We start from the raw sequence: 23,094 nt of genomic DNA on the forward strand, positions 1-23,094 counted from the left end.
AACACCAGGCCTACTGTACCGACAAAAAAGTGGTTTTGGTATATATATATATTTTTTTTTGTACGCAGCAGTCCTTACCGATCAAACTCGGATTCAATCGTTCGCATATAGCTTATTTTACGTTTGATACAAAATGAAACTCGGGTGGTGCGTTAAACTAGACAATTTATATCCGATACCCTGCTAGAGGGGTTGGAAGGTGGTGCAGGGGGGGGGGGGGGGGGGAGCTTAGAGCAACGAGGAATAAAATCTGAACAGTCAGTTTTATTTCGTGTGGACTCTTTAGGTGTATTTTGTGTTTCTTGAGCTGATAATGTATTTCCTAAAAGATCAGTTCCGCTCGCACAAAAGTACAAAATGCGTTTCTCACCGGAATGCTTCGGAGTTTTCGGTTTTCAAAGGATGCTCTAATATGGTAAGCAGCTAATCTTGTATTGCTTGCCCTCTCAGTTGGGAATATTCACTTGTTGTCATATTCAAAAAGCAACAAAGGGAAGGTTGAATTCGAACTCAAAGCTTGTTTGTTCAGTGATTTGCCTGCCTGTTACAATGGAAATGAAGTAGAATGCCATCGATTAATACGTACAAGCTACATTTTAAAGGCGGCGAATTTTTTCTCGCTATTGGTCTTTTGTTTTGTTGTTGTTGCTTTTTTCTCTCTGTTTATTATTATTATTGTTATTATTATTATTTTATTTTTAATTTTCATCTTTAAACATAGCAGAGATAACATATGGCTTTACCAGTGCAAAGTGTACGTGCGTACGGCAATTTCGTTTACGTACTTTTTTTTCTGTTTCCGCTTGTGACGTCAGATGCTTTGAAACGGAAATAATTTTGCGGAACCATAATTTATGCGAACAACACGCTATATTAGCAATGTCACATAAACGCCCCTCTGCAGTTTTTCTTGAGGAGAGCAAACGGCTGTACACAGTCTGCTGCGCAACGGTAAGTTTTTTTTTCTTTTGTTTCAAACATTGTATAATTTCGGCTTCCACTGTTGACAGTTACCGTATCTTCCTCATACAATTGTATGGCCTAGTGTTTATGGTCTCGATATCCCGAATCAAATGCTTTTGCCAGCACAAGTCTGCTAGCACGCTATTAGTGACCTGCTTTACCTAATGCCTCATGTCCCTACAAACCTGTTAAGAGCGAATACATTAAAAGCTAAGATAAGACTGTAATGGATCAAGAACACACATCTATGATAGTCACCTTACAAAGACGCTGATCATTTCCCACCCCTAAGAAGAACCTAACTCTATCGCAGAACGGATCTCTTTCAGTCACGAAAAGCTGTACACATACTGGCCCCACTGTAAGGAAGAAAACTAATACAAATTTGGCATGTTTTGTTTAAGCAACATCACGAGCCAATCAAACTCGAATTTATTCGATATCGCTCGTCTTGATTTAGCCTCGGCAACAATAAGTTACATTTTCTTCGATTGATAATTTGGGTGTCCTGTATCAATACTTTCAATTTTAGATTTCATGTCCGTCAAGGGCGCCCCGTGATAATCACGCTTCGGCAATTGCTCCTCAGTTCCTTTCTGTCTTGTTGCACATCGCTTTCGTTCTGTTTAGTCCTTTACTGTTGACCACCCGCCGAAAACTTGTGCGTCTAAAACGTGACTTTAGCACTATCGCTTTCCCGCGAAGCTCTCGTGTGCATACTATGAACGCTAGGGGTACTGTTATTTCATTGGTTGGCGGCTTTTTGAGTTGACATATCCTTCTGGAAAGGCGTGACATGTTTATAAACCTTCAGAAGGCGAAAACTCGCACTCGTTTTTCGAGGGAATCCCTCCCCCTTAAATGAATTAATAGAGTATGTAGAATACTGACACACTTTGAGAGAAAGATGCTTTGTGAATAACACTGGACAGTTTTTTTTTTTTTTTTTTGCATCAACAATCGCAGTTGATACCCGATGAATTCGCCGGAATTTCAGTAGGTCGCGTTAACGACTTCTGCCGCCCTAGGAAAACAATCAACAAAACAGAATATAATTTTATCATATTTTATATTTCATAACCTTTCTGTTGTTATATAGTATTTAGGGGTTCCTTGAAAACAGCCCGCGTCCGAGCTTTTTTTCTGGAGGACACCCGCGAAGGTTTAGAGTAACCTTAATACTTTGACATTTAGAAGCTTTATTGACTAAAGCGTCAAACAACAGTGGTCACGACGAAATTGTTGCGAGCGGTCTGTTTTTTGTTTGTTTGTTTGTTTGTTTGTTTGGTTTTTGTTTTAATTTTTTTTTCTTTTATTTTCATTTATTTTGTTGTTTCCGCTTATGACGTCAGATTTTCCAACATTTAGGCTTGAGCCGAGAGATTGCAATGAGTCAAGAACACACCTTTATAGTTAGACGAAAAACAAAAGTGTCCATTTCCCAGCCCGGTCCAAGAAGAGCCATACACTGAGTTCTCCTTCCGCTAGAAACAAATGCTTTACGCACACCCACCCTACTGTACCGACAAAAAAAGGTTTCGGTATTTTTTGAACAAGCATCAGTCCTTACCGATCAAACTCAAATTCGAATATAGCTCATTTTACGTTTGATAAAAAATGTAACTCGGGTGGCGCATCAAACTAGAAAATTTACACCCGATGCCCTCCTGGAGGGGAAAGTGGGGTGAAGAAAGGGGGGGGGGGGGGGGGGGAGAAAGGGGTTTAGCGATGAGAACAACGAGGAATAAAATCTGAACAGTCATTTTTATTTTGTTTGGGCTCTTTAGGTGTATTTTGTGTTTCTTGAGCTAATAATATATTCCCTAAGAGATCAGTTCCGTTCGCAGAAATGTACAAAATACGTTTCTCACCGGAATGCTTCGTAGTTTTCAGTTTTCAAAGGAAGCTCTAATATGGTAAGCAGCTAATCTTGTATTGTTTGTCCTCTCAGTTGAGAATGATAACTCGATGTCATAAAATAACATAGGGAAGGTTGAATTCGAACTCGAAGCTTATTTGTCCCGTGATTTGCCTGCCTGTTACAATGGAAATAAAGAAGAATGCCATCGATCAATAAGTGCAAACTACATTATAGAGGCGACCAAATTTTTTTCTCGCTTTTGATTTGCTTTGTTTTTGTGGGGTTTTTTTCGTGTGTGTTTTTTTGTTTGTTTGTTTTGTGTTTTGTTTTGTTTTGTTTTGTTTTTTCAATTTTCATCTTTGAACGTAGCAGAGATTATAAATGGCTTTATCAGTGAAAATTTCACGTGCATGCGGCAGCTTCTTTTTAGCACTTCTTTTTTTTCTGTTTGCGCTTGTGACGTCAGATGCTTTGAAACTGAAATACTTTTGTGGAACCATAATTTATGCGAACAGCACGCTACATAAGCAATGTCACATAAACGCCCCTCTGCAGTCTTTATTGAGGAGAGCAAACGGCTGTACACAGACTGCTGCGCAACGGTAAGTTAGTCATAATTTCATTTTGTTTCAAACATTGTATAAAATTGTACGGCCAACTGTTTATGGTTTCGATATCCCGAATCAAATGCTTTTTCCGGCACTAGCTATAGTCTGCTAGCACTCTTAGTGACCTGTTTTAGCTATAAAAACGTTGATCATCTCTATCACAGAACGGGTCTCTTTCAGTTACGAAAAACTGTACACTTACTGGCCTAACTGTAAAGACGAAAACTAATACAAATTTGGCATCTTTTGTTCTAGCAACATCATCAACCAGTCAAACTCGAATTAAATCGTTCGCATATAGCTTGATTTTGCTCGGCAAAAGTAAGTTCGATTTTCTTCAGTTGATAATTTGGATGTCCACAACAAAGCAAATAAAACAATTTATACCCGTGCATATCGCGTTACCCTAATTGCGGTTGAATTCGAACTTGAAGCTTGTTTGTCCCGTGATTTGCCAGCCTGTTGCAGTGAAAATTAAGAAGAATGCCATCGATCAAAACGGGCAAACTACATTACACAGGCGACGAAATTATTTCGCTACCGATCTGTTTTTTGCTCTCTGCTTTTTAATTTTTTTTTTATTTTTATCTTTAAACGTAGCAGAGGTCATAAGTAGCTTTATCAGTGCAAAGTTAACGTGCATACGGCTTATTTTGGCTTGTGACGTCAGATGCTCTGAAACTGAAATACTTTTGTGGAACCATAATTTATGCAAACAACACGCTATACTAGCAATGTCGCATAAAAGTCCCTCTGCAGTTTTTCTTGAGGAGAGCAAACGGCTGTACACAGTCTGCTGCGCAACGGTAGGTTTTTTTTGTTTCAAACTTTGTATAATTTTGGCTTCCACTGTTAACAGTTACCATAACCACCACGCTCACTAGGGTTATCTCCTCATATAATTGTATGGTCTAGTGGTTATGGTCTCGATATCCCGAATCAAATGCTTTTTCCAGCACTAGTCTGCTAGCACTCTATTAGTGATCTGTTTTAGCTAATACCTCATGTCCTTACCAACCGGTTAGGAGCAAATACATTCAGGGTTGAGATAAGACTGTAATGGATCAAGAACACACCTCTGTGATAGTCACTTTACAAAGACGTTGATTATCTCCCACCCTTAAATAATACAGAACCTAACACTATCACAGAACGGGTCTCTTTCAGTTACGAAGTGCTGTACACATATTATCTGATCTTTTCGAATCGTTGCTAAGGAAAATTTGTTCTCTGATAAACCCGTCATTTTTGGTTAGTTCAGAGTTATTTCATGTGTTTTAAGTTTTTTTCATGATCAATAACACTAACAACCTCGTTCCCAGGCTCTCTCTTCTCTACCTCCCGTGGTCGTTGAAAGAAAGACCCTGGTTGCGGCTGGTCACGTGCCCAACTGTGACACAAACTTTTCTACCGGGGTAGAGTCAAGGAATAATTTTTTTTACGATCTCAACTGAATCAAAATAAAGGGGATTGCTGGTCATCGCTTTAAGCCACACACGGGCAAATACACCTTTGAAATTCTCCAGTCCTATTGTAAGCTTCACACAGGTCAGACGAAATATATTTATATATATCCAGCGTATATCCAGCGTAATTGTCTGACTTTGATTTCAATTCCAGCCGGTCGAATTACTAAGAAGTAAAAACTGTTTCGATGTTTCTTGTTGCCTGAATTAACCTCACTGTACATTGCTCGCTATATAAAACGATGTTTTAGTTATCATTTTGCAAAATATAATTCTTGACTATGCTAGGGAACCGTACGTGTTTAAACATCTGTCTAAATATAAACTTACTTAAACCTGATGCAGATGAAATATAAGCGCGGGCTTATGTCAACAAGACTGTAAATTATTATACATTGCTGTAAATCAAATGCAAGTCAGAATACTCGGCTAATCGACCGTTTGACAGAAATACTCTTTAACATCCAAAATACCGCACAAAGAAGAAAATGAATTACCTCCGAATTCAAAGATTTAAGAGACTGATCCACTGGTTTCACTTCGATTCGGTACGTAACGTTTTACACGTGCGAACTGTCAAAAAGTTTTTGTTCATTCGACTGCCAAATTTCTTTGTGAACGAAAGTCCTCTATATTTTGGAGACGGCAGAAATAATGTAGCATTCTTCATCAGCAAAATTCGACTTCGAACGCCGATGGAGCGGGTAGCTTTTAGCGACTGCTCGAGGTTTTGAAATCTACAAAGTTTGTCACAGCAACAATCATCTGCCGCTAGTCCCGCCTAACAGTCTTTTCTACCATCCATATTCTAGGTGGGCACGTGACCAGCCGCAACCAGGGTCTTTCTTCCAACGACCAAGGGAGGCAGAGGAGAGAGAGCCTGGGAACGAGGTTGTAACGCAGGCGATGACGTCATTGGGTCACGCCCATGGTCATATGACTAATACTGAAAAAATACAAAGGCTCCCAGGCAAATTACTTTAACGGGATTTTTTTCGTTGACTTATTATTCTAATTTAAATCCTCATTACGCTATGCGTATATTTTGTTTCATTTCTAAAATGTCAGATTTTGAGAGAATTTCGGGATATTGAAAAATTCATAACTTTCTGAAAAAAAAGCATGATTTCGAAAAAAGAATGCATAGCTATGTTTCCAACGTTAGCTTTAATCGAAACTCGTCAAAAAAGGCTGGATTTCACGAAAAACCGCGTTTCCTTTAGCATTTAAAGAAACCGGAAGTGCGCCCGAAATATGTTGGAAGTTACCCTATCAGCGCGTACGCAATTAACACTACCAGCGCACTTCGGTAAGATCAAACAAAGCCACACAGAGTTATTTTTTCTCTTTCTATTGCTCTTGTTTTTGGTTCTCTTATTTCGTTTTTGCTTGCACTTTTTTTACTTTTTATTTTTTGAAACACCAAGAAAAACATCTAAAATATAAGAGAATTTGCAAGTTACAGAGCTGTTTTTATTTTCCGCGCCGAGGCTGACGTCAGTAACCGGAAGTGAAATTTCACCTCCTTAGCAACGCACGCAAGCGCGCATGAATCGGTTAATGAACCTTTAATCGCTCGCATATAGCTTGATTTAGCCTCGGCAAAATCGATTTTCTTCGATTGATAATTTGGGTGTCCACATGAAATCAAACGAAACAATTGACAAAAACGCGTATCACGTTACCCTACCGGGGGAGGGAGGACCCATGGAGGCACCGAGGATAACGAATGAACTCTGAACAAAAGTAATTTTGTTTTGCTTTGTTTTGTTTTGTTTGTTTGTTTGTTTGTTTATTTGTATCTTTGTATTTTGTGGCCCCTAGAGGTGTATTTCGTGGTCACTGAGCTAATGCGCGCTCCTTTGAAATCAGTTTAGTGAAACTGTAGGGTTCAGAGAGAAAATGCGATTTCGTGGGTTTTTTTTTACATATATTATTATTCAGTATCCCATCATTTATTATTCCAAAAGAGTCGTACTTCCCGCTTGCCGAAGAGAACGAGTTATCTTTCCACCAAGGCATCTTTATCCCGTATACGTTTTTAAACCCACATCGCGGATACCGACAAACGCATGCGTGATACGATCAACTGTTTCCTTTTCGGCCTTTTCTTCCGTATATATTTAGCAGAAAATGAAGATAGCAAAGGTGTAACACACCTTATAATTATTCTTTCATTTAGTAGTCTTGCAGCAATCCTCATTGTCTTTGTCACTATCTGACCTTATCTTGCAAGGGAATTCCCTCACTTTTATTTCAGTTTCTTGGTTGTGGTTGCACTTTGATGTCAAGATAGTGTAACGAAACACCTTAAATTTACATCGTGCCCATAACATGAGCTTTTAGTATAATTTACAGAGGTGAATATAAGAATTGGATATTTTGATTGGTTCAAAAGCTCATCATATGGCGCTATATTCACCCCGCCAGATCTTGGTTACTAAGCTCGCCATCTTTGCCATCTCGGCAAGTACACATGGCAGAGAGTTGCTGAATGAATCATTTATTCGAAAGACATCACTCCAAGTCCAGGTTATTTGAAAGGATGGAAAATTTTCAAAATGACTGCGGTTGCTCTTGGACCAAAAATCTTTTCATTAACTCGTATCCAAGGCTTCTATGCAGTGCATAAAATTAATGATAGTTATAATTAATCCCAAACTTAATCGTTTGCTGTAAGAAAAGGAATTTTTTTAGTTCTGTGAATTGATATTGTCACCATGAGAAGGGGGCAGAAGGAAATCAATGAAATCACGCAAAGAAAATTATGAAATGTGCACTCGCATGTAATAAATATGACGTATTCGTCTTGTGAGCAAGTCAGTTAGTTTCTATAAGAGGGAGGCAAGGAATGTAAATTTTATTGATCAGTCAACTCATAGCCAGCAGATTGGAATAGTTTTAAAGCTCGTCAAACTTCAAAAGAACAGACAAAGATGCCACGATTTTTGTGGAAGGTCCACGACAGTAAACAGTCTTTCGTTTTGCCATCATATGTAATGTGCATAAATCACATAACCGAAACTTTTTAGTTGAGTCATAGTCTGTGAAAGAGAAATAATCACCTATTGTGTTTAATGCATGGTCAAGACCAAAATGAAAACAAAAACATGCAACAAAGAACTTTGTCGGGCTTCATAATCATTTCAATCTTTTAAGTATAGTCAACAACGCAATATGCTTTTAAAGGCATTGGATTTTGTCGTCAGTATGTAACAAAAATAAAATAGAGATGTTAGATACTTGATAAGAAGTGTTTTAATTCCACTATTTCGCGCAAGGTTTGAAACTTTTTGAATTTCAATTTGCATTTGTTTTTGTTCTTCAGTCTTCATCACTATTGATTTAATTTCGTCCGATGATCCGGGACTCAACGCTGTAACTTTGTAAACTTTAAGCTGATAGTGATTGATACCGTTTCGTCCACATAAAACATGTATATCTAAGCGAATTCGCAAAAACATGCCCGCTAGGTTTTCGCCTGGATTCGGGCTTCGCCCGAATCCAGGCTAAGCCAGCGACTTTAAACCCAGGGGGGGCTCAGTAAAGGCTAGGCTGGGCACATGGCCCAATGCCTGGCCTATCTGCTGGTGGCTTGCTGGGGACCAGCTGTCAAAAGCAGGGGGGAGGGGAGGGTGTCTTTTAGTGACACCTCCAACTAGCTAGAATTTGAGTTTTCAGTGTTAAATAAGCTTGATGTTGACTGTGTTTCTGGGTATTTTACTCAGTTGTTTGACCTTGTTTGAGGCTTCTGTGTTGACATGGCACTCTGCTGGAGTGGTCCATGCCAAGTGCATGCGTGATTGGCCAATCTCCTAGCCGGGGGGGGGGGTGGTGAGAGGACTTCTGGCCGCTGGGACTGTCTTTGAGTCACTGAGGGCATGTTTTTGCGAATTCGGTTAGATCTTGAGGGCAAAAGGCACCTGAAAGGGATCTGAAAGGACAACTTGCCCCTAAGACTGCATGTTTAGGACAAGGTTGAGACAATTTGGCTTGCTGGGGCCTTTTTGGCTTGGATATCTGAGTGATTTGGGTATGAGGTTTTCTTTATTTGCGGTTTATTGTAAAACAGTGTTAGCTTTCTGCGTTGGAAGTTTTAACAAAACTTTTAAGACATAACTGCTGTAGAAATTTTGATATGTCTAGTTATGTCTTTTTGTATTCTTGGCGGTCTTTAAATTTAAATAATTTTTCGTGAATATAATTATTAGTTATTTGGCGTTGTCTGTATTTGCATTCGTGAACTCCAGTTATTTAGGATGTTTTTGTTTTCCTAGGGATTGCACAGCGAAGTTCATTTGTATTTGAATAGCAATTTAAGAGCATTAAAGTGCGCAGCAGTCCTAAATGGCGAGAAGGGTTAGTGTAGAATTGAGATGTGAAAACTATACGTTATTACCTTGTGCTTAACTTGTGAAAACTCTATTAATAAACATTATTGTAGAGTTATTTGTGTTAGTTCGAGGGGGAAAAACCTTTCTGGTGTTGTTGTTGGGGTTACACTGTTGCATATGCAGTCTGAAGTGATGCACGTAGAGTGAAAGGGAGTAATGGAATCTTAGCACTGGCAATTAGTCAAAATGGTAATGATGTTATAGTATCAATGCCCCGGTGTCAATGCTATTACCGTGTTAGTAGTTTTTGGATAAGGCATGGAGATGATAAATAAAATAACTTATGTTTCCATTCAACGGCAGACGAAATGTCCACGCCCCCCTTTCTAGTTTATTTTAGAGTTTGCTGCACAAGCTATAGCTTCGCTGCTTCCGCGAATTGTTCAACTGACCTTGTGCATATGCATTACAATCTCCGCTAGCTTGTTCGTATCTGTACTCGATTTTATAAAGATTTTGTTGCTAATAATACTGCTACCGCAAATACTCGCTTCTGACTAGATGGTAGCAGATCAATTTATCCCACAGTTTTTGGATAGGTGAACAATTTTGATTTAATTGTATCGGTCGCATTTGAGCAATGGAACTTGGCACCTGCTCGTTTGTGAGAGAAAAAAATTGTTTTACGAAAAACTTAGGCCAAAAGTCTTGAGCGAACATAATTAGCAAAACTTTAATTTTTAGTTACTACTCGAACCAGACCTCTTGAAAAAGCTAAGAGTTAATACTTGAGAACAAAAGATAGCGCTTTTTTTTTCTCACATAAACCAATAACATTGAATAACACGAACAAGTTCTTAACAAATTTGAAAATCCAACAAAGTGCGAAATATTGATAACCTATCAGGAAACTTTGCAATTTATTGATTGGTTAGTTTCCATCCGTAAATTTTGTACGCTTCTTAAAAGTTTCGGTTCAGTTGTCTCAAAATGAGTTTTCAAGCTAAATTTTTCCAGCGAGAATAATAATAATTATTATAATTCGCCGTCAAGGACTGCATCTCTAAGAATGTCTAGAACGCAGAGGAGTCGATAGTGTTTATGTCTTCACGTCAAACCGACTGTTACTTTCCGCCACGAGAAGCTACCATTTCATTGTTCTCACAGCATGAAATCCAAACTTTACGAATCTTTAACTTTTGCGTAAAGAACCGTAAATATAAGGCCTCCTCTTTACGGACAAGTTCCGTGTTCCGTAAAGATGCGTAAATTCAGAAAACGCGCAAAGACTGCGTGAAGTATGTTAAATGTTCGTAAAGGATGAGGATCTAGATGGATATAATTTACCACTTTCTATTTAGAGAAATACTTAGAGAAGTGAAATAATTATGTCTTATCCATCTTCAATAGAAATACCGAACTATTTTGACCTGTTTCGTTTGACACACTTTACGCGTCTTTAACATTCTTTACGCATCTTTACACACTGTTTGTTTCTTTATGTCGATCAACCTTTACGCGCCTTTATGGAATTCGGAAAGGTATCAAAAACGTATCTTTACGGTTCTTTTCGGAACGCATTTTAGGTATCACTGTTTTTACGCATCTTTGCAACGAAACTGTTGTAAGAGAGGATGATCATCGTTTGTTGGTTGTAGTTTCCTACTGGCCGTTCTCAAAATTTTAAAACCGTGAAGACGTTGTATACAGATTGACGAATCAAGTTGAGCCGTAGAGTTCGAGCAGCGAAGTATTGCTAACTTAACAGAAAACTTCGCAATTTATTGATTGGTTAGTTTCCATCCGTAAATTTTGTAGGCTTCTCAGCGGTTTCGCTTCAGTTGTCTCAAAGTGAGTTTTGAAGCTAAATTTTTCCAGCGAGAATAATAATAATTATTATAATTCGCCGTCAAGGACTGAATCTCTACGAGTGCCTAGAACGCAGAGGAGTCGATAGTGTTTATGTATTTACGTCAAACAGACCGTCACTTGCCGCCACGAGAAGCTACCATTTCATTGTCCTCAGTTTACGTTTTGAGTTTTCTATCTGGCCCGTTACTCGCACTGTAATCACAACGTGGCTTCCACTGTAACGAAAAGACGCCAGTTGATTTATTTTTTTGGACAGAAGCTTGCATATACGGTTACGTATTCTTGAAAGGAAATCGAACTTTTTTTCTCGAAACAATTAGGGATTAGTTGCACTTCTGAGCAGATCTGAAGTCTTCTTATTTCCAGTCCTGGGTGCAAGGAACGTCAGAAACCAATCTGTGCACGCGTACAATTAATTAATTTTATTTCTCAAATTGTCTTATATCGGCTACGAAGAAGTTTACATTGTTAAGCTTACTTTTTAAGTCATGTTTAACTGTAGAATACAGGAATACAGCCTAGAAATAGAAGAGTCGAACAGAAATTATACAATGGTCTGTGTAGTATTATTTTAATAGGTATGGTTATAACTTGTACCATGCCGGCGGGATAACAAAAGATGCGAGACAATAATCACACTTGAACAAGAATTGTGTATATCTGGCCGGATATCTGGTGTCCCATAACACGTATTTTTTACCCTGAATAAACCATTTAAAGAAACCAAATTACCATTAACAGTTACAGTTTCTTCCCCGTCCTTCTAGCTATCGCTGGAACATTCAAGAATAACGTAACCACGTTGATTCTATGAATGTAAACAGTGGCTGAATAATCCATCATTTATCACGTCCGCTCTCGCAGCACTCCGGGGAAAGCCGCTGTCAGACTTGTCACGATACCTAGATACCTTCTCCCCAGCAAATAGCTGGTTTTCACATGACGTCACCAAAATTCGAACTACAAAACTATTGATCTTCCTGAGATTTTACTTAAATAATGTATAAGAGCAGCTGAAAACTAATATTCATACAAATTCTCGCCCCGAATGGGTTCTTGGTTTTGTGATACACTACGCTTGAATTTTTAGGCTTTTGCGTGACGCGGCATTTACATGACTGCCTAAAGAGCTGTCATGATGGTTAAAAAAGTGACTTATTTCGGGGAACTTGGCTATCTTAACAGTTCATGTCTTAGAAAAAGTATTATTTTAATGTTTTAGAGTTCCTCGAGGGATAAATTCACGCTTTTGTAGCAAAACTCAGTGACAGATGTTTCTGTTGGTTTCCGGCCGCCATGTTGGTGCCCATACGGATGGGCACCAGCATGGCGTCTCCATACAAATCTCTATAAATTTGGGTAAAAAATTTCTCCGCATATCTCGCATAAGAAAAATTGCTGGGACCAGAACTTTGGCGAGAGTCTTTGCATACTTACCTTCTTTCATTTCCCAGATTCTGGACTTTATCTGTTGACCGGTTTTGATTTTTACTTTGATCTATTTTGAATTGCGTGACACTGAAAACCAGCAATTACTACGAAAATAGCCCAATAACGAATAAAGCGATAGAAGCATCTCTATTTAGTAAATAACTTTCAGTTGTTTGCCCCGCAGAAATCACTGGAATGTTCTAGGAAGAAGTGAAAACCACTAATTGTGTAATGTTTGTTTTGGTGTGACGTCTGTAAGAAAACACCCTTTGCGCTATGGCTATCTTTAAAACGAGGAACGGGGAATCAGGGAATGGGAATGGGGAATGGGAATGGGGAATGGGGAACGGGGAACGGGGAATCTTTAAAATGGGGAATCTTTAAAAGCGGGAATCTTTAAAATGGGGAATCTTTAAAAGCGGGAATCTTTAAAAGCGGGAATCTTTAAAACGGGGAATCTTTAAAGTGGGGAATATTTAATAGCGTTAATCTTTTCCGAAAAGTGAACGAGAATCTCTCAGTTTCCCACCGGAAGTTATTTATTCTGTCTCATGTATCAACTCAACAGGTACAGAGACAGTTGTGGAATTTATTCATTGCAATTTTATTGCACGCTATTAAAGCACATCGGTTTAGCGGGATAATGGAGCGGTTCAAATCTCAATTATCACTCTTTGAAATCCGCTAGACCGACCAAAGAATCGAACTGCCTGGATTTACCTTAACTCCGGACTGTGACGTTTAGTTTCGCAGCGATGGATATTTGTCGTAGCCTTATCATGTGCTAATGGAAGGACTTACGACTTAACGACAAATATATGGCAGGGAAAACACGTTTTTGGTTGTTTAATCGATAAATCAACAGTCCCCTAAGTCTGGTTTTCACATGACGTCGCTAAAATTCAAACTACAAAACTATTAATCATCCTGAGATTTTACTTTCATGATGTGTAAGAGCAGCTGAAAACTAATAGTCATACAAGTTTTTGCTCCAAGTGGGTTCTTGGTTTTGTAATAGACTACGCTTGAATTTCTAAGCTTTTGCGTGACGCGGCAATTACATGACGGGCAAGAAAGCTGTCATGTTGGTGAAAAGAGTGACTTATTTCGGGGAATTTGGCTATCTGAACAGTTCATGTCTTAGAAAAAGTATTATTTTTAAAATGTTTTTGAGTTCCTGAAGAGATAAATTCACGCTTTTGTAGCAAAACCCAGTGACAGATGTTTCTGTTGGTTTCCGGCCGCCATCCGGATGGGCGCCAGCATGGCGTCTCCATCAAAATCTCTATAAATTTGGGTAAAAAGGTTCTCCGCATATCTTGCGTAAGAAACATTGCTGTGACCTGAATCTTGGCGAAAGCCTTTGCATATTTACCTTCTTTCTCTTCAAGATTCTGGACTTTATCATTTGAACTGTTTTGATTTTGATTTTGATTTCTTTTGAATGGCATGACACTGAAAACCAGCAATCAAGTAATTCGATGCTCGATGCCCGAACGATGTGACGGCGAATTTCGCGTATAATCCGTCATTGCATGCTTAATGATATCTCTTTCTACGCTATGCAGTCATGCGAAGACAATTACAAGTGCCCATTGCATTCACTTTAAAGAAGAAAGAATCGGTCGCTTTGAAGGTCTTCCACACTTTAAGTGGAATGATCTCGGCGAACAAGATGTGATAGGAGAAGGGTCGTTTGGAGCCGTTTTTATCACAAAAACCAGGAACAAGGACGGAAAGTCGAAACAGTGGTTGACAAGAAATCACCCGCTTTTAAAGATTCCCGCTTTTAAAGATTCCTGCTTTTAAAGATTCCCCATTTTAAAGATTCCCCGTCCCCGTTCCCCGTTCCCCGTCCCCCGTCCCCCGTCCCCCGTCCCCCGTTCCCCGTTCCCCGTTCCCCGTTCCCCGTTCCTCGTTTTAAAGATAGCCGTTATGGAAAGCATATTATCACTCGTTTGATTGGCTTAAACTGAAACTGAAAACTACAGAAAAACGCGAAGGTCATCAATGATTATTACAGATGTTTAGATAGGCACTTTTTACGGATGACTTATCTACAATTGCTTCCGTCACGAAACCTTGATGCAATGTTGAATATTTGGATCATGTGTATTTTGTGCACCCCTCGACCGACATATCGGTCGACATATAGACCGACACTCGACCGATGTATCGGTCGACATATCGACCGACACTCGGCCGATGTATCGGCCGAGATATGTCGGTCGACATATCGACCGATATATCGGCCGAGATATCGGCCGAGATATGTCGGTCGGATCAGTTTTTGTTTCTGGGCAACCGACCTCGGTTCTGAAAAACTGTCCTCGGAAAATATTGGCCGAGATATCGGCTGAGTGTCGGTCGATAGGTCGACCGAAACATTGGTCGAGTGTCGATCGATATAGCGGCCGACACGCGGCCGATACTTAGACCATTGAGTGTCGGTGGAATATCGGTCGACATTCGGTGGTATATCGGTCGACTGTCGTATAATATAAGTCAAAAGCTTCGACTGCCAGTGTCAGATGTATAAGTTATGCGCATTTCATCCTTTTTTGGTCAACCTTAAAAATTTCTGAAGGCTTTATGTTCGGATCATTCAGCCCTTGTCAAGCAAGACATTCAAGTGAAATACTGCCAAATACACAAAATACAGTTTACAGGAAAAAGGATAAGGACGATGAAGGATAACAAGGTGCTGGAATAGAACTGATGAAAGACAAGCAAGTCTTGAATTTGCCCATGCATTGCACTAATGCTTTTGCTGTTTTTTGATTTTTACATTTCCTTGCATGGAAGAGGGGTTACTGAACGACTTAAAATTTAGGAGAGTTACGCAAGCATTTGACAAAACAATCAAGATAAAACAAATCAAAAAACGCGAATTCACGTTTAAGCAGCTTTTTCACACCGCCATAGCTGTCGTGGTACCTGGCCTTCAATGGCGTAGTCCCTATGATTTTTCTGGTATGGAACGGTGCTGGGTTTCAGCTTTGCCCTGTCGTACTTGTTGTTAAATGATTCTACTAAGGCTATGCTTGTTTTCCACATGTACTCTAACTTGTACTTCTTGGTTGGGTATATTCAAGAAGATGTGATAATTGTCCCTTCTTGGTATGTTATATTTTTTTCCCTGTGGTGATACTCTCTTGTATATATCTTATTTTTATCTCATTTTTAATAGTAATTAATAGTAATTCCCTTTCCGTTATAACGGCCGTATGTCAATCGTGTCAAGCCGTGACGTTACCTTTTTGTGCTACTTATCGATAAGATTATAACGGTGATAAGTTATGTGAGTAATTTGGTGTATCGTGGGTCTGGTGGGGCAATTCCTTATTTTTCTTTTTTTTTCCTTTTTACCAAAAAACCCTACCCTCCGGCTAAGACACGGGAAATGTTAAAAATAGCCTCAGTGTGCATTTATCCGTAAGATTATTGGGCAGGAAGAAAATAACGTATTGGTAATTTTTTTAGCCTACGAGAACATCCGGTTTTTCTGGCTCTAGTTTCCAATTCAACCGCCGAGAAAAACCCGAGAGGGAGAAGCGACTACCAGAAATAAATGTACGTCTGCGGTTCGCAATCGAAAAGCAATCCGACCGATCGGGTTAGATTGAGTTCGATTGATGTTTGGTTCGGTTTTGTTCGATTCTGACTATGCCAGGTTTATACAAAGAAGCCTCTGAGAAGCGGGGGGTAGAACAGGGATGTCTGTGCTGCTCAGCAGACGTTACTAACCTAGGTTAAATTACGTCTGCGACGCAGGCTACAGTCACCAGTCTCGGTGAAGTATCGGTGGAATGTCGGTAGCCTATCGATCGACATGTCGGCCGACAATCAGACAACCACTCTCGGTCGACATATCGACCGACATATCGGTCGAGTGTTGGGCGATATATCGACCGACACTCGACCGATATATCGGCCGATATGTCGACCGACATATCTCGATCGATATGTCGACCGATATATCGGTCGAAGGGTGCACAAAATACACATGATCCGTGTCTACTGTAGTGATACATTTTGATTTACAAATGCTTATTTGTTGCAGCCCCTAGAAAAACAGGTGTAGTCATATTACATGCCTACCTCTCCATAACGGTCGCAATGGTCACTTTCCTCTGTCCCCAATGTGGCCATTGTGGAGACAGTCGACTCTGTTAATTCCTACACTTCTAGCTGGACCTGTTACCAAATTATTTCCTTACCAGTAATGCTATGGGAATCACTGTTCAACAAATCAAGAGCACAGTTTACTCCCACCCCCACCCGCCCACTAACTCAACAATTCAGTTAGCTGAAGAGATGTACTACAAGAGAAAAGTGTTTTGCTAAAGTACACAACTCTATGACCACAGCTAAGACTTGAATCCACACTCCCCAATCCAGAACTCAATTACATTACCTTCATTGCCTTTCAAAATTTCTTGTACACTTAAACTGTAGGGGTTCCCATTGTTGCTGTGATTTATCATTCTTTTCAAGGCCACAAATGCTGCTTCCCTGCACAAAGAGGCTATATCAGCACCAACATAACCTAACGTCAGTTCAGCAACATGTGCTAAATCAACCTCATCTGACAATTTCAAGGATTGGGTGTGAGCTTTTAGCATAGACAATCTCTGCATGGCATTTGGCACTCCAATCACAACCTGAAAACACATACAAACCATTCAACTTATTATAATTATGTAGATATCATGTAAATAGGAAAATTATAGCAATGATAGCAATGGATAGACCAAAAACCTAGGCAGATTTCACATTGATTGAAAAGAAGTTGGATTGTGTCAGATATTAACTTCTCAAACAGATTGAAAAGACATCAAGCTTAAACAAAGAAAATCAAAACTACATGATGTTGGATATCTAAAAACCATAGATTTTGATGATTCATTTCTCTATGTTTTTCTTGGTATTAATATTGAATGCCTAAGTATATGAACAGTGTTTTATATTTCCAGACACCTTAAAATTTGTCACACAACATCCTGTGCTGCACCTAATAATTTCACCTCTCTACTCTGTGCTTAGGCTGAAATGTGGTAAGGTATGGACTCTCCGGTTTGAAATATTACTGAAGGGTTAAGCATAACTTGACAATGTTCATACAAGTTTTCTTTAGCCTATGTTTTTAGCAATTTTCACCACTTTAAATCCCTAACCTCTATCAAGTCTGCCCGGTCTTCCAAGTGCAGGGTCAATAGCATTTGGTCTGTTTGTTGCTCCAATAATGACAAGTTGGCCTCGAGATTCCAAACCATCGAGAAGAGTAAGAAGCTGGGCAATGATTCTATTCTCTTGTTCATTTCCACTGCTTCCTCTCTTTGAACACAGAGCATCAAGTTCATCAATGAATAAAACATATGGACCACGCTGTGAAGCATTCCTGAAGGAAAGTATAATGAGTATTTGAAAGCATTGTGACTATGATTCTTAATCTCTGTGCTAACCTATACACATCATCCTCCCTTGAACTATCACTAAGGTAAATGGTTTAATAGCTAGGCACTTGGGCCTTATAACACCAGAGTTAAATAATTTGCAGATTCTAATAATGGCATGAAGATACGAGGAGAGTTGCTACCCCCTCCCCCCTCCCCTACGAAAAAAGCTGGGAAGTTTCAGGTTACGTTTTGTCAAAGTAGACGTTTGTTCATGTTTTATGTAAATCTAGGGAGGCTATTAGAGCAAAACAAACCATGGATCCATGCAAATGTAATTATTTTCCAAAGCAAACATGGTCTACAAACAGGATCTTCACAACTAAAAGACGAGTCATTTTGATGCCGGGCCCCAATATTCATCACAATGAAAAGTTAGTCACACAATTTCACAAAATTGGTTGAACTGAACAATGTCGATTGACTACGCCATTAGCTTGATGTACATGAACAAATAACATTTGCTTACCGGTAATATTTGTGACTGATGAAGGGGTTTTTCCTGCAACGTCTCTATCAAAAAGATACATAAGTACTTTTTGTAAACTTAATCGATGAATGCAATGTCCAGTGACTGACATAATTTATCAAACACAAAAGACCGTGTTTGACCACATTTCCAAACATCCAGAAGAGAGTTGAAAATACGACGCGCATGGAGTATTTTGACGAACTGCGAGGTGTTTGGAAATGTGGTCAAACACTGTCTTGAGTGTTTGATATAACTTCTCAATAAAGACTAAAACTAGGGAGAAAACGGAGAAATAAAATCATTAAAATCTATGCTAATAAAGATCAGATATCCAAACACCATCACGGTCATGATTTTCTTTGTTTAAATTTAATGAATTATTAATGAATTTGAGAATGTTGTTTCCAGCAATGGAACAGTCACTCTTTGATACCTTGCAATCTCAAAAGTTTTCCTCAAATTTTCTTCACTCTCTCCTGGATGTGGCCCAAACACATCTGTGCTATTCAGTGTTATTAACTGTGCACTGCACTGTGAAGCTACACTCTTAACAAGGAGAGTCTTCCCAACCCCTGGGGCTCCTTGCAGTAAAATTCCCTTGGGGCACTCAAGTCTTAAATGACTAAAGCACTTTGGATACTGAAAAGGATAGCTTAACACTTCTTGAAGTTCTCTCACTGCATCATCAAGACCTACTAGGATCTCATTGTTCTTGTTTTCAAGCTCACATCCCCTCCTGACTGACTGAACAATAATTTTTGTTTTATCAGTGACTTTCACTGGGTTATCCTCTAGGGACTGGGTCGAAGGTTCTGTGGAGAGTACCAAAATCTTTGCGATTCCTTTAGATGAGATCTGATTGTTTCTAAATTCCTTCGGCTCAATAAAGCATCCCTGCATAACGATACAACCTCTTAATAAATAGCCAGAAGCTCTTTCTCTCTTCATTTCTTGTGCAACCTCAGTCAAGTTGTGATCAAAATCTTCAGCTCCTTTGCGAAAAAATAGAGACACAACAACGGTTTTTGCATCCACAGGCTCAACGATAACGAAATTCTTTTCTGATATGTTCTTCTTGTAACAAGTATCGTTCATCTTGCACGTATTCGCGTTGTTCGGAAGGGTGACACGCGAATCATATTGAATGACATTGTCGTTTCCATTAGTTCTTGGCCACAAGGAACAAAATGCAAATCCAGAGTCAACTGTTAGTCGAACCGGGGAATTGATCTTTCCACCAATGTTTTCAATTATTCTTGGAGCAATTCGACATCTACCAGTGTTGAAATCTTTTGCTTCACAGTAAACACAACTTAGCTGAAATTCAGTCGTTTCGTCCGCCATGTTGTTTTGACCATGTGCGTTGATTTCCTTTTTTTGTGGGGTAGTGACAGTGCAAGTATTGTTAAGCTCGTAATGTAATTTTCATGTTGGGTTAATAGTCCAGCTGTTAAGGGACAAAATTGTCCGTTTTTTGATAAAAGCATCAAACTTGGCAGGGTAGCTAACCTCCATAAGACAAATATTTCCTGATATGGAGCCATGCCAAATTTGCTTCCAGAACCATGGAATGCGCATGTCAAAAATATAGTATACAAGGCCCTTACACGGGAACGAGGCTGATGCAAAATAGCGCTTATTTTGGCCTTCTGGGAATTCTATGCCCAGTATCTTGCTTTTTTTTAATACAACAAATTAACTAATGCTTTTGAGTCTTAAATTATGTCGCGTGACGTGATAATCACGTGACCATTATTTTCAATTACCAGCAATAGGCACTGATGAAATCATTACCATTTTTTACGTGCCAATTTTATCATTTGCAATGTAGATTCTATTGTCTAGAGTAGGAAATTCAAACCTTAAATGTATGTTTGGGATGTACCAAAAACTTAATATCAGAATTATGCATCAAATCGAGGTCGAGATACAGAGTCAATTTATATAGGTTTCATTGACATGATTTTCTTGAGTTACTTGCTTAGTGTGATTGAGACACCTTCTATTTCGCGTTTGAGACTTTCAAATATGCTGGAATAGATCAGGTATGTTACAATAAACACTTGCTGAACTTTTTGGTCTGGAGGAAACGTTTTGAAAAACAGCTTTCATTAGCTATAACGTTCCTATGCCTGCCTTTAAAAACACTAGCTGGATAAAGGTTCTTTTAGTTGCAATTTCCACCACAATTACACAAACCGGTACAGTCAAGATTAGTCTTCAAGCATATGTTAATAACTTACAACAATATTCTACTTATAAACCTGATTTCCATGAATGCCGTGTGAGATAGAGAAAGCGTTTAAATTGACTTAATGAACCAAACTCTCTAATGTTAAAGGGTAAGCTGTTGCAAAGGGTTGCACCGCTGTAAAACTATTTTTCATGTAGTCAGTTCTCGGAAAGGGAACAACAAGTTTGTTAACCGAGTCCCTCAGAGCATAATTTGATTCATTTCGCGTTACAAATTTAGAAGTGAGATATTCGGAAACCAGACCGTTTAAAGACTTGAAAACCATTAATTAGGGCTTTCTGAATTTGATGTTGAAATTACAAGTCTTTCCAGCTGAGTCTGTAAAACAAGGAATCGACATCAGCGTCACAGCCCGATGAAGTTATTACTCGTGCAGCACAGTTTTGTTGTTTTCGTACCTTGTTAGATAATGTTTTGCCACAATTACCCCAGACTAGGTTGCAGTAATCAAAGTGAGGTTGAACTAGAGGCACAAATGGCTTATCTCGCTTTAGGGCTCCAATTGCAGTTCTAAGCAATCTTTTTGCACATTTTATCAGTGTGGGAATGCCATGTTAGATTTTCATTGATATATACTCCAAGTGATTTCACAGAGGAAACTTGTTCAATCGGTACATTATCAATGGAGAGTTCGAGTGTATCAGATAGAGTACTTAATCTTTGCCTGGAGCCGATCAACAGAAATTCCGTTTTTGTGGCGTTCAAGGGAAGTCTGTTAGACACAAGCCATTTGCTTAGCTTTTCAAGGTCGTGATATAGACTAGACTGAATCAGACGCAGATCAGAACCAGCATAAGTGATGTGGGTGTCATCATCATGCATTCTAGGTACGCTAAACGATAGACAGTTACGCAAATCGTTAATATAAATTAGAAATAAAAGAGGACCAAGGATGGTTCCCTGTGGCACACCACATTTAAGAGTAGTTAAGTCAGAGAGAAAGCCATTAACGGAGCACCGTTGTGTGCGATTAGTCAAATATGATTTAAACCAATCAAGAGTTTTCCCATGAGTTCTGCACCGAAATTAGTCATATCCCGTTAAGCCAGACTTTCGTGCGGAAATTTTCCAACTTTGATTTTTTTCTGAGAATTTTGCCACAGTAACCTGATGAGTTAGTTATGTCAGAAATGTAAAAAATGGGGGTTCACCGAGAACATGCCCGAAAGAACACCCTAAATCTGAAAAAATCAGGCTTCGTTAGCGAATAAGGCCACAGTGTCTGTAAGCCCAAAAATATTGCAAGTAGATCTTTGAAATGATATGTTCTCTGCCAAATATTGTTTCAGTGGACCTATTAGGTGAATTTAGTAAACTGGTGAGGTTCCTTAAAGAACAAGTTCGCATTTAGCGACCATAGTTTCACGCGCCTTACAGCTGCAAGATAGCAGGATCCGATGTCCCATGGGCAGAAATCTTTTTAACTTCCCACATTGATTTTCTGTTCATTTTTGGACGATGTGGAGATAATGGTAAATAAAATCTGTTTCTGGAAAGAAAAGTAGGGGTCACGGAACGTTCAAGATCGTTAAATCCAGGCAAAGCTATAGCAATAGCCATCTGTCCTATCATTGCTTATTTTATTACTTAGCGCGAGCTCTCATGCATGACGTGACTTGTGAATTTGCATGCGCAGTAAGGATGCGCAGAAACAATTAGTGCGATTAGTGCTAAACAATTAGGTGGCTCCCTAAAGTATTTACGAACACCCTCCCTATGGAGCGCGAGTTAGAAAAGGAAACTTAGTTAATTTCTCTTAACGTTTTCCCTGTAGAGATTTACCAGTTGGTTAGCTCAATTGGGAGAGCGCCGGACTGCTGTGCGGGAGGTCGAAGGTTCGAGCTCCAGACCGGACCAACACTCAGGGTCTTAAAATAACTGAGGAGAGTGTGCTGCCTTTGTAATTACATCTACAAATGGTTAGACATTCAAGTCTTCTCGGATAAGGACGATAAACCGTAGGCCCCGTCTCACAGCACTTCACTGATCTGGTTCTTGTGGGACGTTAAAGAACGCATGACACTGTTCGAAAAGAGTAGGGGACGTAGAACCCGGTGTCATGGTCTATCTGACTTGTACCGGTCATTGGTCTGGGGTGGGTAAGGTGAGATCATACATGGACTGAAGTGGCTGCAAAGTGCGCCTTCATGTGCTGACGTCCGATCTCACCCCTCTGGTTCCTCCGCAATTCAGCCTCTGGCTGCAAGGTAGGAAATTGGCACCAACTATCTATCTATCTATCTATCTATCTATCTGGGTACTGTTAAAATAAGGCTTATTTTTTGGTTGTCAATTTTTAGATTAAGGCCGTTACTATGGCAACACCTCATCTAATGACAGGCAGATATATTCCTCATTTTGGCCTAAACTCCTTAAT

General features: G+C 39.4%; 1 protein-coding gene and 1 long non-coding RNA gene across 6 annotated transcripts in view; one reads left to right on the forward strand and one right to left on the reverse strand.

The window, feature by feature from the left end:
• Positions 1-23,094, forward strand: part of LOC149108072 (uncharacterized) — a 28,230-nt gene that overhangs the window by 466 nt on the left and 4,670 nt on the right. The window contains exons 1-2 of one of the 4 annotated variants that reach the window (XR_016209005.1): positions 3,288-3,426; positions 9,176-9,257. This is a non-coding gene — a long non-coding RNA (uncharacterized LOC149108072). Of the gene's footprint in view, positions 1-3,287; positions 3,427-3,536; positions 4,239-9,175; positions 9,258-22,491; positions 22,925-23,094 lie in introns of those variants that run through there. The other 3 variants (XR_016209008.1, XR_016209006.1, XR_016209007.1) reach the window with 3 other exon arrangements.
• Positions 16,836-20,360, reverse strand: LOC149108073 (ATPase family gene 2 protein homolog B-like). Of its 2 annotated transcripts, XM_089295582.1 has the most exons (4): positions 18,897-20,360; positions 18,461-18,504; positions 17,713-17,936; positions 16,836-17,199 (listed from the first exon to the last, which is right to left on the reverse strand). In XM_089295582.1, the coding sequence occupies exons 1-4, from the start codon at positions 19,805-19,807 to the stop codon at positions 16,906-16,908; spliced, it is 1,473 nt and encodes a 490-aa protein (XP_089151708.1). In that variant the 5' UTR covers positions 19,808-20,360; the 3' UTR covers positions 16,836-16,905. The 2 variants fall into 2 exon arrangements, with proteins under 2 accessions (XP_089151708.1, XP_089151709.1); XM_089295583.1 differs by lacking the exon at positions 18,461-18,504 and having other exon boundaries at positions 17,019-17,199.

This window comes from Orbicella faveolata, unplaced genomic scaffold (genome assembly GCF_042242905.1).
Source record: "Orbicella faveolata isolate gen_17 unplaced genomic scaffold, um_ofav_v1 contig_26, whole genome shotgun sequence".
In the NCBI taxonomy this organism is placed as follows: domain Eukaryota; kingdom Metazoa; phylum Cnidaria; class Anthozoa; order Scleractinia; family Merulinidae; genus Orbicella; species Orbicella faveolata.